The 15,115-nt window shown below is 32.0% G+C and overlaps 1 protein-coding gene across 1 annotated transcript; it reads right to left on the bottom strand.

Moving 5' to 3' along the window:
• Window positions 1-4,906: 4,906 nt before the first annotated feature.
• On the bottom strand, window positions 4,907-14,455 carry LOTGIDRAFT_141413 (hypothetical protein; the record flags this gene model as incomplete). Its single annotated transcript, XM_009051200.1, has 9 exons — window positions 4,907-5,080; window positions 5,334-5,471; window positions 6,319-6,556; window positions 6,854-6,957; window positions 7,489-7,623; window positions 8,309-8,427; window positions 13,002-13,205; window positions 13,825-13,959; window positions 14,338-14,455. Coding segments are annotated over 9 exons (1,365 nt in total), but the record flags the coding sequence as incomplete, so codon positions are not given.
• Window positions 14,456-15,115: the final 660 nt, after the last annotated feature.

Below are 15,115 nucleotides of genomic sequence, written 5' to 3'. Positions count from 1 at the left end.
GACATCTATAGACACTTTTCTGTTTAACCACTTCATCTAATACCTTGACAACATTAGACACTTTTCTCGTATCAAAGATTTACAAACTCCATCTTATACCTTGACAACATTTGACACTTTTCTTTTTTAAGAGAAGTTTTACAACCTTGACATCAAGACGCACACTTTTCTTGTATCAAAGAAGCTTTACAAACTCTGTCTTATACCTTGACATCATTAGACACTTTTGTTGTATCATAGAAGATTTATCTAATACACACTTTTCTTGTGTCTTTTTTTTAATTCTTAATTTAAGAAAGATTGCCTTTGTAAATTACTTGGCATGCCTCTCAGTGTGCAATGTAGAAAATTTACTAGGTGATTTATAAGTCTACTGTCTGCCATTTCCCATTGTAGGCCTTGACGGAATGTGTTACATTGGCACTTAACATGATGGCCCAAGTCAAAATGGCCCAAAAGGAAATAATTAGTCAAAATGGTCCCAAATACATTATTCAAGATAGTGGACCACAGCCATATACGTCCACCACGGCATACGGATGGTAAATATTCAAGATTTTGGGGCAAGGGCAATAAATCTGCTTTTAACGGTCGAAAATAGCTCAAATTCGAACTTGATCTTCGTTTTATGATTATGTATACACATACCAGAATTTCATTTGAATCCATTAAAAGATCTAGTTTTTAGAGCGTTTACAAGCAAATTTTGACGGACGGACAGACCAACGGACAGATCGGCAGATGGACCGACCGACCAATGGACCTTCGTTTCATAAATATGTATGCACATACCGAATTTCATGTGATTCCTTCTAAACACTCTAGTTTTTAGTACTTACGAGCAATTGATGTTGATAGAAGCATTCACTGTATAGAGGTTAAAGGGCGATAACTCCTCAAAACAGACGTAAGAGGCCTAAATCTTGAAAAAGCCTTAATTTAATCGGAAGTTAACTAAACTTTCTCAAACCTTTTGAATTAGGTCCAATAACATCCATTTTAAGTTTCATCAAAATTGGTTGAAAACTTAGAGAGTAATAGCATATTCAAGGGCAATAACTCTGCTTCTAACGGTCGAAAATAGCTCAAATTCGAACTTGATCTTTGTTTTATGAATATGTATACACATACCGAATTTCATTTGATTCCATCCAAGCAAATGTTGACGGACAGACCGACGGATAGGGGTGCCGACAATATACGTCCACATAGAGAGATGTGGGCGTATAAAAATGATTTCTACGTACTTCTATACGGACATTATCAAATCAAGCGGAAAAGCTGCTATTCAGAGACACCAACAGTTCATTTGTTTTGTAATTTTCTTTAGGCCAAACCACAATTATTTTTGTGTGAATTAACATATCAATATCAAAATATTACAGTAAGTCTTAAGATTGTCTTTGGGTTGATTCAAATACCACAGAATGAAAAACTTAGTATTTGCAATAAGATTTTACAGTGGGAAATTTTCTTAGGACATTTTCTTGTAAGGTAGTGTTAATCAAAATTGTCAAATTACCAAACCCTAAATTTGATGGATCCGAAGACATTTTAAGCCAATGAACCTGATATCGAAAATTCTATTTTGAAATTTATAAAATGAGAGAAATAAAAAGTTGAATTCTAAGCTAAGCTGAGTGTGGTTGGAGATTATATTTCATTTCTTACCTATTGTATAGAATATACAGAAAGTTATAACAGAAATAATATTCATATTTCTATTATCTCCATATTAAGTTGTGTTCCTTCAAAAATTGCAAAACAAAAGTTCAAATAAGTCTCCTTTAACTTTTTTCAACTTCAAAACAAAAGTTTCTGCAAGTCGGACATCTTTTATAAGAAATAGTTCGATAACTGGAATATTTTTACAGGAATATAATATTTCAAACACATTCCTGATGATCAGCTTAATATATAAACAAAGAAATAATATTTTGGAAAAATTCTGAAACCTAGTATCTGTAGAGCTGTGTAAATACTATGGAAGCCGGTACTATTTTCTTGGGTGCAGTCATACGTTCTGTGGAATGGTAATGAGTAATTAGGTTGAAACAGGTGCGCGTGATACCGTGTTTTATTCCCCTCTTACAGTAGTTCAGTTCAAAGTATTTTTTTGTTTAAAAAAAATAATTTTTATCTTGAGAATAGTATGAGAAATGTTTCTATATATGGGGGTGGGGGTGGGTGGTTGAGGAGACCCGGGCCCAACCGCAATGCCCGACTGATAGTAAGAATGATAAGATTCCAGCTTGTTCCTTTCCTTCACCTATACTCGATTGTCTCGTCAGCGGATTATAACATTTTAAAATCAATCCGTCAGACAAGATATTGTTAATAATTTTCTTTTAATCGGATTCGTAAGGCTGCTGATTCAATGCAGCCTGGTCCCATCCGAACGACTAGACCTTTTTTAATTTTCAGAATAGAAGTGAACCGACACAAACATTTGTTTAAAATTTATTTAATTTTACAAAATAATATATGAAAGAAAGAAAATATAGACCTTCCCATAGAAACACCACTGTGGAAAAGTTATATAGATGAAGGTCAAATTACCAAGAAGTTAAGGAAGGTGTCGAATTGAATTATCGTATTCGACTTGCAAAAGCTATTTATATTAGAATATCGAAGAATACCTTTGTGATAGTGACGTAATAAAACTCTCTGTAATGGGGAGTTGTAAGAACCACCAGACGACTTACTGAAAATTTGAATGGTGCAATCGATGTTAACAATGTTGAGAAAACTTCTTTGCAATCTATTTAAAATTCACATTTAATTATATAATTTGCTTTCATCATTTCATCTGATACGATAGTGATGTATAAATATTATACTGATATAAATAGATACCCAATACGATTCCAATTTTGTATTTTGGAGAGTTCAAAAGGTTAAAGAAGTACTACCTCTTCCAACGAACATTCAACGATTTCAGCTTTTATCAATAGATACCAATTTATGTTCATTCTAAGAGGTTGTGTTCTTTTAGAAATGAATGAGTATGGTATTCAGATCAAAATTTAGTAAATTCTTCATTTTCTGGTTTATATCCCATATTTATCTGAGCTGGATATCTTTCCTCGACATTACCACCATTCTTTATACCAGACTTGAGTTCCTTATCGTCAGCATCGGCATCATAATCGGTATCGCCCAGACGGCGCCGGGCTATCCATTCAGGTTTGGGCTGAAACAAATCAATGTTGCCACTAAAAAATGCGAAACAAAAAGAGGGCCAACTCAAATTCACATGAATCCTTTCTACCAGCCCTTGTCATTGATCTTTTCTGGATTATCCGTAACCATTTGCAGATGGGTCGACTGGAATTATGAGTGAAGATGACTAATTCAAGGTCATAAGATTTCGACATGCTGACCGACATTGTAAAACATAACCACCATTTGTTGGACGTTACTAAAGGCTAGCGCACACTCGAGCTCCCAGCTGAGCAAAATTTCATTCGTGCCTCTCAGCTCAGCTCGTAGCTCTCGCGTTCGCGAAGTTTACGTAAGGTTTTATTCATTCGAGGCGTTAAGGAAATTATCTGTCGTGTTTGATAATTTTTTCCTCGAATGAAAAATACCTCACCGTGTGCGCACTCGAAAGGTATTAGCTTTCAACTTTAACTTGGGCGCATGCGCTAGCACGTGATCAAACAAAAATGGCTGCCCCCATAGGTGAATGCGAGTTTGTATCTGAAGCAATTATCGAAGAATCCATAGCTTACGAGAGCTCGCAAGTATTCTTCGTCGGCGACGACACAACAACAAAAGAGGAAGTAAAATTTCTTCATATTGTGAATCATTCGAAGGGTTGTTGACGTCCGACATTTTGTTTAAGTCACGCGAGAATGTCACGTGATCTAGTTATTTTTGGACGTCTATGACCCGACACCCCGTTTACGAAAGCTCTAAGCTTAGCATGTGCGGGTGAAACCGACGAAAGATGCGAGCTGAGCTGGGAAACACGAATGAAATTTTGCTCAGCTGGGAGCTCTCGTGTGCGCTAGCCTTTAGTCGATGGTTTCAAGAACCACAGGCGTCCGACTGAAATTTGGAATTGTGCAAATCGATGCTTTCAGAATCCCCGTAGAAAACCTCTTTAATAGTATGTTTAATGCTTTACCTTTAACACGCCGTTTTTCCAATTATAATACAAGAACCATAAAGGAATACATGTGATTGGAGCTAAACTAATCATCCAACCTAGTGATTCAGCCCACTGTGGTTTACCTTGTCGTGTTAATGGTTCATATTGATACGCTTTAAAACCAATCACTCCCTGAATTAAAAACGTCGGGTCAATAAATAAAAAAATGAAACCTGTAGCCTTTATCCTTAAAAAACTTCACTTAAAATGATTTTTGTGTTCCAGTCATATGATGATTTTACCTGTATCCATTTACAGCTTGACCCGTTGATCTGTACTTACCAAGAGCAAAATTGGAGTGACGGCAACCCAACAAACAACAAAATACAAATACGGTTTTCTTTTCACCATAGCTTTGACATCTTCTGAGAAATTCTGATAACCTGAAACAATAAAAACAAAAGATGAAATAAAAGGAAATGGAACGTCCCACTGTTCTGTAATACGGAGTATTCCGAGAAGCACAAGATACTGAATGCACCTTATGTTTGCATCACAAAATCCCCGAAGAAATTCGATTGGCTGGTGATATCATCAAACAGATGAATGTTCAAGATCGCCGTCGTTGGTCCCTAAATTAGTGGCTAAAATAAAAATAAAATCTCATAGAACACCGAACGAAAGTTTATATCAAAATCAAACCCTCCCTTCCCCGAAATATAATTAGACTGGCGTTTTATGACGGAGGATCGAAATGGGCCTTGGATATAATCAACAGCTTTTGCAGTAGTTATATACTGTTAAGCATTTCTATATTAAATGAAACACATAATTCCGACCGAAATTCTTAATCCCAACCCCTTTAAAATAAATATCATACTTACCATACACCCAACAAATTACCACTGTTTCTAACAGACCAACAAACAGCGTTGGGAAGCCGAGAATATAGGCATCAACCAGATCTAGTAAATAACTGCCACCCTGGAAGATACATTAATAGAATGACATGCTAATAACGTCTATTCAGACAATGAACACAGACAACGCGATGCGATTTGCAATGAGAAAATTATACTCTTTATCTATTTCCAACTGTCTCTAACATGCAAATACGGGGCCCTGGTTTGTTATTGCACCTCAATTCATTTTGAAGAAATCGCAAATAAGATCTACATGTATACCCCCCCCCCCCCCCTACAAAAATGATTTGCTCCTTGCTATTGTTTATACGTACCTGAGTTAACATTGGCAAACCAAGTAGAAAACCAGCACCACATACACAGGCTCTAAATAATACTCTTCGTTTACCAGTATTTAATAATCCCGGGAACTCATCTATAAAACCAGTCATAAACGTCTCGGCTGTGGAGAACTAGAGAACAGGACATTTAATATATCGGATGGTGCAGAAGAAGCGATAACATTTTTCGACAAGTGGTTGCCTAGCAAGATACGCCCACTTTCCTGATACATTTTCAGTATATCAAGGGCAGTCACCTATCTGTGTCAAATCATACCAAAAATCTAATTTGTGCAGGATATTTAAACAAACACACATTATTTAATAAAATTCTGACATAAACTGTTACCAACAAATTTTGATGCGTTTATACTAAATCAAGGGCAATAACTCAAAAACGTTCATCGAAAGATCGTCAAATTCGAACTTGTACAAGATCTCATCATTATGATTGATCACACCAAATTCCATTTAGGAATTAAGAAAAATCGGTCACGCATTGGAATTCTGCTGGTAATTCTCTTCTAATTTAGTTAATTATGAATTGATTATGGACATGTGAGACAAACTGGTATTTATGACATATTATGATCATAACTTGGATACTTGACGAAAAATGCTGAAATGAAAAATGTTATGTTTTTCTGGGCCACCGTATATAATTGACAATGACAAACAATTTTGGATGACGACTTTGACAGATTGTAAGAAGGTTTACTAAAATAAATTATGTGTATTTAGCACACCGATAGCATTGATTTGTACCATTTAAACTGAAGTGGCTAAATTAAAATAAAGGCTTATAAAAAACGGAACCAAAGTTTGGTCTAATTTTAATTACACTGGGTACAATCTAATAACCCCTTTTACTGGTGTTCAAATGTAATGAGTATTTTTGTCTATACTTCGTTCCACTTGTGATTGTTGTTCCATAAAGTTGTGTTTAAAAGTGGCCACCAATTAAAATTATTTCTCTTACTTGACTACTGAATCCAAGCGTACATAACATCAGGAAGAAAAGGATTGACCATAAAGGAGAGATTGGCATCTTTGTCAAAGCTTCAGGATACACCACAAAAGCCAATCCAGGTCCACCTTGCGTTACGTTAGCAACTGGCAGGCCTCTTTCGTGCGCCATATACCCTAATACTGAAAACACCACGAAACCAGCGTAGAAACTCGTGCAGCAATTTATGATTGGTATCATTATTGCGTCTCTGAAAAAACGAACATGAAATGTAGTTTTGCGTCCTATTTTTCAATACTTCATATTGGGCTAATTAGCATACGAATTCTTTTTTTTTTATATAACGTTAGAAACAGTAACAGCATTTTCAATATAAATTCAAGAACAAGGGTGATAATCTATAATTCAAAATCGTCTCGAACCGCCCATTCCTATTTTATATTGAGTTTTTGAAAATATACTTATTGACAAATATTTTTAGTAAATTTTAGAGCTTAACTCTAGGGATAACTCTTTTCCATTTGCCAAGTTTTCCTTTTCGACTTACCTCAAAACATTGTTGGTGAATTTATTATAGCTTGCCATGGCCATTAGACCACCCTGACACGCACTCAAGGAAAAGAAGATCTGAACAGCTGCATCACTCCATACCTACAAATAACAAAGTACTCACAAAGCCACGCACTATGCAATGAGGTAAATTTTGTTGGTATAGCGGCATAGTGTATTCGTTTTCAATTTCCAACAGTCGGGGAATCTTTAACGTGTTGTCCACGGGGCTATTGTTGATTATCCCATCCTAACGACTAGACGCTTTTAGCACGTCAGCCCCTTTCGATCTGCCTCACTGACGAGGGGACCGGACCTTGTTATCTCGACCCATGTTGAGATTAAATCTCGGACCTTTAGGTTAGCAAGAAAGTAAGTGAACTATATAAGGGCTAATCAATGATGCCTGATCAGACGAGGTCCTAAGGCCAAAAGAATCAAAGGACCTTCGACTCAGTTTATAAAAAAGATTTTGAACCAATATTTTGTCTCCTCAAATTCATTGAAACATATTATAACCTAAATCCGATGAGAAAAAAGAGTAAAGGTATGGTTTGGTCCGCGATCACAGAGCTGCTGTGCTCAGTACTAATATGTTAGCTAACAAAACAGAAAGCTCAACAGGTTACTTACAGTGGCATCAGTGAGTCTGGATAAATCAGGGGTCAGGTAAAATTTGATTCCATCTATTGCCCCTTCCAATAAACATCCTCTTATCAATAAGATTGTTAGTAAGACATAGGGGAACGTGGCAGTTACATAAACTACCTGAAAACATAATCACATTGCTTGTTGCCACAGATATGGATTTGGATTTTTTTTTTAAATTATAATGATCTCAAAAGGATTTTTAAGAGATTTTTAATTTTTTGTGTATCGGGAATAACATCGATTTGCACCATTTTAATTTGCAGAAGCTCGCTCCATAATGACAACTAGATCCTTAAAAGGGGAACAGTAGGCATTTTCGGGGATTGATTTGTGCTTTAATAGTCTTTAGAAGTACTAAAACGTACGAAAATCGTATAGTCCCTTCAAATATACCTCAAACTAGAATTTTCAATGCCTATTCCTATATATGTTTTTTTACATATGACATAGTTTCACTAAAATTCGAGTCGAATTTTTAACTTTCAAACGTGTATAAATATGGATACACATGGATTTGAAGGCTAAAATTTCGACGATAAGCTGAAAACAATATTACTGATTATGTAAGCTAAAGGTAAGGTAAGGTATGATTGCTCTAACAGATAATGAAGGTGCTTCTTTAAGGAAAACAAATATATCCAATACCGGATATTTGATTTAAGACTCTAAAATGGTGGTTATTTATGTTCGTGATCCGATTCTGTCAGGTGCATTGTAAGTGCCGTTTCTGTGAATCTTGAAGCATAGAGTCCGAAAGACCAGTCTAGAAAGTCATAGCTCTCCAGTAGGAACACCACTTTACCTTTCCAAGAGATTGGATTCCTTTACTCAAAACAAAGAAGACAATACACCAACTCAACAAATTACACAAACTAAGATCCCATTTCAATATTCCCCAGTCACCAATACCAGCACTTTTAGCTAATACTACATCTCTAGAATATAGAACAAACAATATTAACAGTCCAACATGAACTGTAATAAAACCATTGTTTAATATTTTATACTAGAGAGTTGATTTGTTGTCTGAAAAGCGATTCTGTACCATGGGTTTCTCTTTGGGCTAAGTTAAAAAGAAATTTGAGAGTTGCACTGCCACGAATAGCCGTACTAGTAAACTCGACTTCAGACCATTCAGAATGATTATATAAGATGAACAAGTCCTACATTTTGATTATATATGATGAATAAGTGATATATATTGATTAGAATGATTATATAAGATGAATACGTCCTATATATTGATTAGAATGATTATATAAGATGAATAAGTCCTACATTTTGATTATATAAGATGAATAAGTGATTTATATTGATTAGAATGATTATATAAGATGAATAAGTGATATATATTGATTAGAATGATTATATAAGATGAATAAGTGATATATATCGATTAGAATGATGATGTAAGATGAATAAGTCCTATATATTGATTAGAATATAAGATGACTAGGTCCTATATATTGATTAGAATGATTATATATGATGAATAAGTGATATATATTGATTAGAATGATTATATAAGATGAATAAGTGATATATATCGATTAGAATGATGATGTAAGATGAATAAGTCCTATATATTGATTAGAATATAAGATGACTAGATCCTATATATTGATTAGAATGATTATATATGATGAATAAGTGATATATATTGATTAGAATGATTATATATGATGAATAAGTGATATATATTGATTAGAATGATTATATAAGATGAATATGTCCTATATATTGATTAGAATATAAGACGACTAAGTCCTATATATTGGTTAGAATGATTATATATGATGAATAAGTGATATATATAGATTAGAATGATTATATAAGATGAATACGTGATATATATCGATTAGAATGATTATATATGATGAATAAGTGATATATATAGATTAGAATGATTATATATGATGAATAAGTGATATATATTGATTAGAATGATTATATAAGATGAATATGTCCTATATATTGATTAGAATGATTATATAAGATGAATAAGTGATATATATAGATTAGAATGATTATATATGATGAATAAGTGATATATATTGATTAGAATGATTATATAAGATGAATAAGTCCTATATATTGATTAGAATGATTATTTAAGATGAATAAGTCCTATATATTGATTAGAATGATGATGTAAGATGAATAAGTGATATATATTGATTAGAATGATTATATATGATGAATAAGTGATATATATTGATTAGAATGATTATATATGATGAATAAGTGATATATATTGATTAGAATGATTATATAAGATGAATAAGTCCTATATATTGATTAGAATGATTATATAAGATGAACAAGTCCTATATATTTATTAGAATGATTATATAAGTTGAACTAGTCCTATATATTTATTAGAATGATTATATATGATGAATAAGTGATATATATTGATTAGAATGATTATATAAGAAAAATAAGTGATATATATTGATTAGAATGATGATGTAAGATGAATAAGTGATATATATTGATTAGAATGATTATATAAGATGAATACGTCCTATATATTGATTAGAATGATTATATATGATGAATAAGTGATATATATTGATTAGAATGATTATATAAGATGAATTAGTGATATATATTGATGAGAATGATTATTTAAGATGAATAAGTCCTATATATTGATTAGAATGATTATATAAGATGAATAAGTGATATATATTGATTAGAATGATTATTTAAGATGAATAAGTCCTATATATTGATTAGAAAGATGATGTAAGATGAATAAGTGATATATATTGATTAGAATGATTATATAAGATGAATACGTCCTATATATATTGATTAGAATGATTATATAAGATGAATACGTCCTATATATTGATTAGAATGATTATATAAGATGAATATGTCCTATATATTGATTAGAATGATTATAATTATAAGATGAATAAGTGATATATATAGATTAGAATGATTATATATGATGAATAAGTGATATATATTGATTAGAATGATTATATAAGATGAATAAGTCCTATATATTGATTAGAATGATTATATATGATGAATAAGTGATATATATTGATTAGAATGATTATATATGATGAATAAGTCCTATATATTGATTAGAATGATTATATATGATGAATAAGTGATATATATTGATTAGAATAATTATATAAGATGAATAAGTCCTATATATTGATTAGAATGATTATATATGATGAATAAGTGATATATATTGATTAGAATGATTATATAAGATGAATACGTCCTATATATTGATTAGAATGATTATATAAGATGAATATGTCCTATATATTGATTAGAATGATTATATAAGATGAATAAGTCCTACATTTTGATTATATATGATGAATAAGTGATTTATATTGATTAGAATGATTATATAAGATGAATAAGTGATATATATTGATTAGAATGATTATATAAGATGAATAAGTGATATATATTGATTAGAATGATTATATAAGATGAATATGTCCTATATATTGATTAGAATGATTATATAAGATGAATATGTCCTATATATTGATTAGAATGATTATATAAGATGAATAAGTGATATATATTGATTAGAATGATTATATAAGATGAATAAGTCCTACATTTTGATTATATAAGATGAATAAGTGATTTATATTGATTAGAATGATTATATAAGATGAATAAGTCCTATATATTGGTTAGAATGATTATATATGATGAATAAGTGATATATATTGATTAGAATGATTATATAAGATGAATACGTCCTATATATTGATTAGAATGATTATTTAAGATGAATAAGTGATATATATTGATTAGAATGATTATATAAGATGAATAAGTGATATATATCGATTAGAATGATGATGTAAGATGAATAAGTCCTATATATTGATTAGAATATAAGATGACGGAGTCCTATATATTGATTAGAATGATTATATATGATGAATAAGTGATATATATTGATTAGAATGATTATATATGATGAATAAGTGATATATATTGATTAGAATGATTATATATGATGAATAAGTGATATATATTGATTAGAATGATTATATAAGATGAATACGTCCTATATATTGATTAGAATGATTATTTAAGATGAATAAGTGATATATATTGATTAGCATGATTATTTAAGATGAATAAGTCCTATATATTGATTAGAATGATTATATAAGATGAACAAGTCCTATATATTTACCTGTAGTATATTTCACTGGCTGATTTACTTTCATCAGTAAATCCGGCTGTAATATAATACACAAAATAAAGAGATTTTTTAAAGAATATAAAATATAGTTTACTAGTGGTTGTCACATACAGTAGACGTAAGCTGATTGGTTAATAAAGATAGAAATCAATTTTAGTGGCTGATCAATCAGAAACCAACTTCTTATGCAGTCTAAGGTCGTAAAATCCAATATATCACAATATAAACTAATTACGACCATAAGCTTGCCTTAAAAACATAACCAATCTGCTTAATGGTGCACAAAATGACCCTGACCAATCAATACACATTTTCGAAAAAGTTCACAAATTCCTTCTTCTGTCAAAACGTTTTTAAAATTTGAATTATTCCGTTTTATATCTTCGAGTATCTACCATGGATGTAGCGATGTCTGTATATAATTACGATACTTATTTGAACGATATTGTATATATGAACATTATTATATTCGAAGAGGGGTTATATAAGCGAAAGCCTGTTCCCAATCCTTTTCATATTTATATGAATAAAATATTGTTTTAAAAAAAAGCTTGCTAATCTTAGCGCAATCCAAGTTAAAATCTGACAAACGGGGTGTTTGGATGGATCAATTCAATGACAAGCTGTCAAGATAAATCCATTGATTTCATTTATTCCAAATGCAATGCCAGTTTACAATCTCATGACAGTTTTATTTATCTGTTCACACCCCTAACAAAATTCTATAACTACTCCACTTTCGGGTGTTATTCCTAGATTAGTTGCATGTCTGTGAGATTCTCTTAAACTATCGTGCTAACATTCTTATACATCGAACAAATTTCGATAATCGAGGCACCATTCAAATCATATTACTGCTTTTTAGATAAAATAGTAACCAATTACTTTATTCGTAATGATCTGGTTAAAGATTTAATAGTTCTTGTCAAACAGCATTGAAATGATCCAAACCCGACCATTGAACTTTGTTGGAGGTGATGAGTCACTCCCGTTAAGGGCTAGTCCAAATTATTCATAATTACAATGGACCTTTTATTGCAATATGCATACAGAAATGTTGTTTGCGCTTGTTTGCGTTTGTATGCTCTTGTTTGCTCTTTTTAGTCGGACCCGATTTAACATACATAATTGAAAAAAAGGACACTTCTTGGTCGTCTTTGAAATGGGGCTTTTACCTTCATTACGCTACGGCCTTGAACTTACACTTATTAACGACATAAAAAATACCCATTTTATAGCGTCAGATCTTTGTTTTTGTTCATTGATTGTTTTTAAATATACTTACTACAATTTAGATCTGAAGAATTTAACCAGGTGATATTGGTTAGTGAGTTATTGCTGCTGTATAGTTTACAGGCACAATCATTGCAATCTTCCCACGGTAGTTTATTTGTCATAGAGGCGAACAGATAGTACAGACCCCATGCGATGATAATATCGTAATATATACATATTATACCACTCACAAGTATACCAGCCATTCCCAAACCTAAAATACACAAAAAAAACCTTAATTTCATACACGAAACCTGGGAGTTTCACATACAAAGATAGTTTGCCAGACAAAGTTACATACGTCCACTGGCAGCTGTCAGAAATGAAACAGAAACAGATTTTTCAGTGACTACGATGAAGTACAAATAGTGACTCATAAATATAAATCATATGAAAATTGAAGTCTCTATTGTGTTCACAAGAAATGTTGACGGACCTGTGGACCGGTGCGACGGCAGTATAAGTCCATGTTTTCATGATGACGTAAGAATAAACAATTATAGTAATTAAAAAATACGATATATTATAGATACTTATTTTACAACAACAAATATAATTATTACTGTTCCATAAAGCTGTCTACAAATCCTGGATTATCCGTGTCTTTTTACAGCTGGATGCACTGGAATTTTGAGAAAAGATGTCATATTCCAGACTTTCACAAGCAGACCGAGATTAGATCCCACGACCACCATTTGTTTGCCGAGACCGAGGAAATATTGTCATGTCCGGTTTCTAACGCTCTAATAAATATACTGAACTATCTCAACGATATACTTACATACTTACATAATATATATAGTTTTATAAAAAGTATAATTATAAATGTGTACCTTTAAAAGCCGGACTGGAATGATCCCAGATAGATATCGGACCCTTTCCTCCATATTGACCAAAGGCTACTTCAATTCCAAATATGGGTATTCCAAGGGTCACGAGACATATGATGTATGGAATAAGGAATGCACCTGTAACACACCAAATATTTTAGTCACAAAACACAGATTTTTGATAGAATATTGGAGTGAATAGATTTTAGGGAAGGTATTAAACATAAACTAAACTAATTTCCTTTTAAGAGATTGTTAAGAGATTTGCTCTTCATTTTTAACAGATTTAGAATCATGATTAGACCTTTTGACAAAAACAAAATATTTCTTGTGGAGAATCCTTTCATAAACTCAGTTCGAGGGCTTGTTGTCGATGTGCTTCCACAGAGCTGTCGTATTTTCATCCTCGACGATTGGCCTATTAAGTCAGTCTGTTCCCTATTAATACCTCCAGTCTCGGGAGTCTGGCGCAGCCACTGGTTGTTTTGGGTTTCTTTGGGAAGTGAGTATATTTACCTCCCCCATTTTTGAAACATAAATACGGGAATCTCCAGACGTTTCCCAAACCAACAGCATATCCAACTAGTGTAAAGATGAATTCTAATTGTCTACCCCATTGAGCACGTTCTGGCTTCTAAAAAAAAGAAAGAAAGTAAATAAATGATGGATTATATTGCATTTACAATCAACATTATTGGTACTAAGTCTTTATAACGGCTCGTCCGTAATTGTGCTGAATTTCAACTGCACTAAGATTTTATCAATAAAGAAATGTTTCATAAAAATTTTAGGCTCTATCTGGTACAAGAAATGAGAAAGGGCGGAGGAACGGAATAATATATGTCCATGTGGGTATATAACCTTATTTTATAAAATTTCAAATGACCTAATTAATGTAAAGGTGTAGAGGACCTCTATTAAGAGATTGCATATCTATAATGTTGTCTATAACATCATACCCACGACATGCAGATAAGGTAAGTACAACTAACCCAGATAAGAAATCATAAACAACGCGTTTTCAAAGTCTTCCTGATCTTATTTAGACCCAAAACTGATAAAACAACTACATGAAAACATGAAATAAAATAATAGTTTGATGATATATTATTATGTCAACTAATTAAGATGGATAACGCCATGAAGGAACCGACTTCCAAGGAATATTTAAAGTACAATCCAATCAATTTCAGTAATTTCACACTTCCGTGATACAAGAAAAATATCTAACGATGTCAAGGTATCAGAGAGAGTCTCTATAAGAGTCTGACAATTACAGTAAGTCTACAAAAGT

The sequence above is a fragment of the Lottia gigantea genome (assembly GCF_000327385.1).
Source record: "Lottia gigantea unplaced genomic scaffold LOTGIsca_160, whole genome shotgun sequence".
NCBI classification, from domain to species: Eukaryota; Metazoa; Mollusca; class Gastropoda; family Lottiidae; genus Lottia; species Lottia gigantea.
Note: the sequence above shows the minus strand (reverse complement) of the source record. Positions and strands in the feature narration are given on the sequence as shown.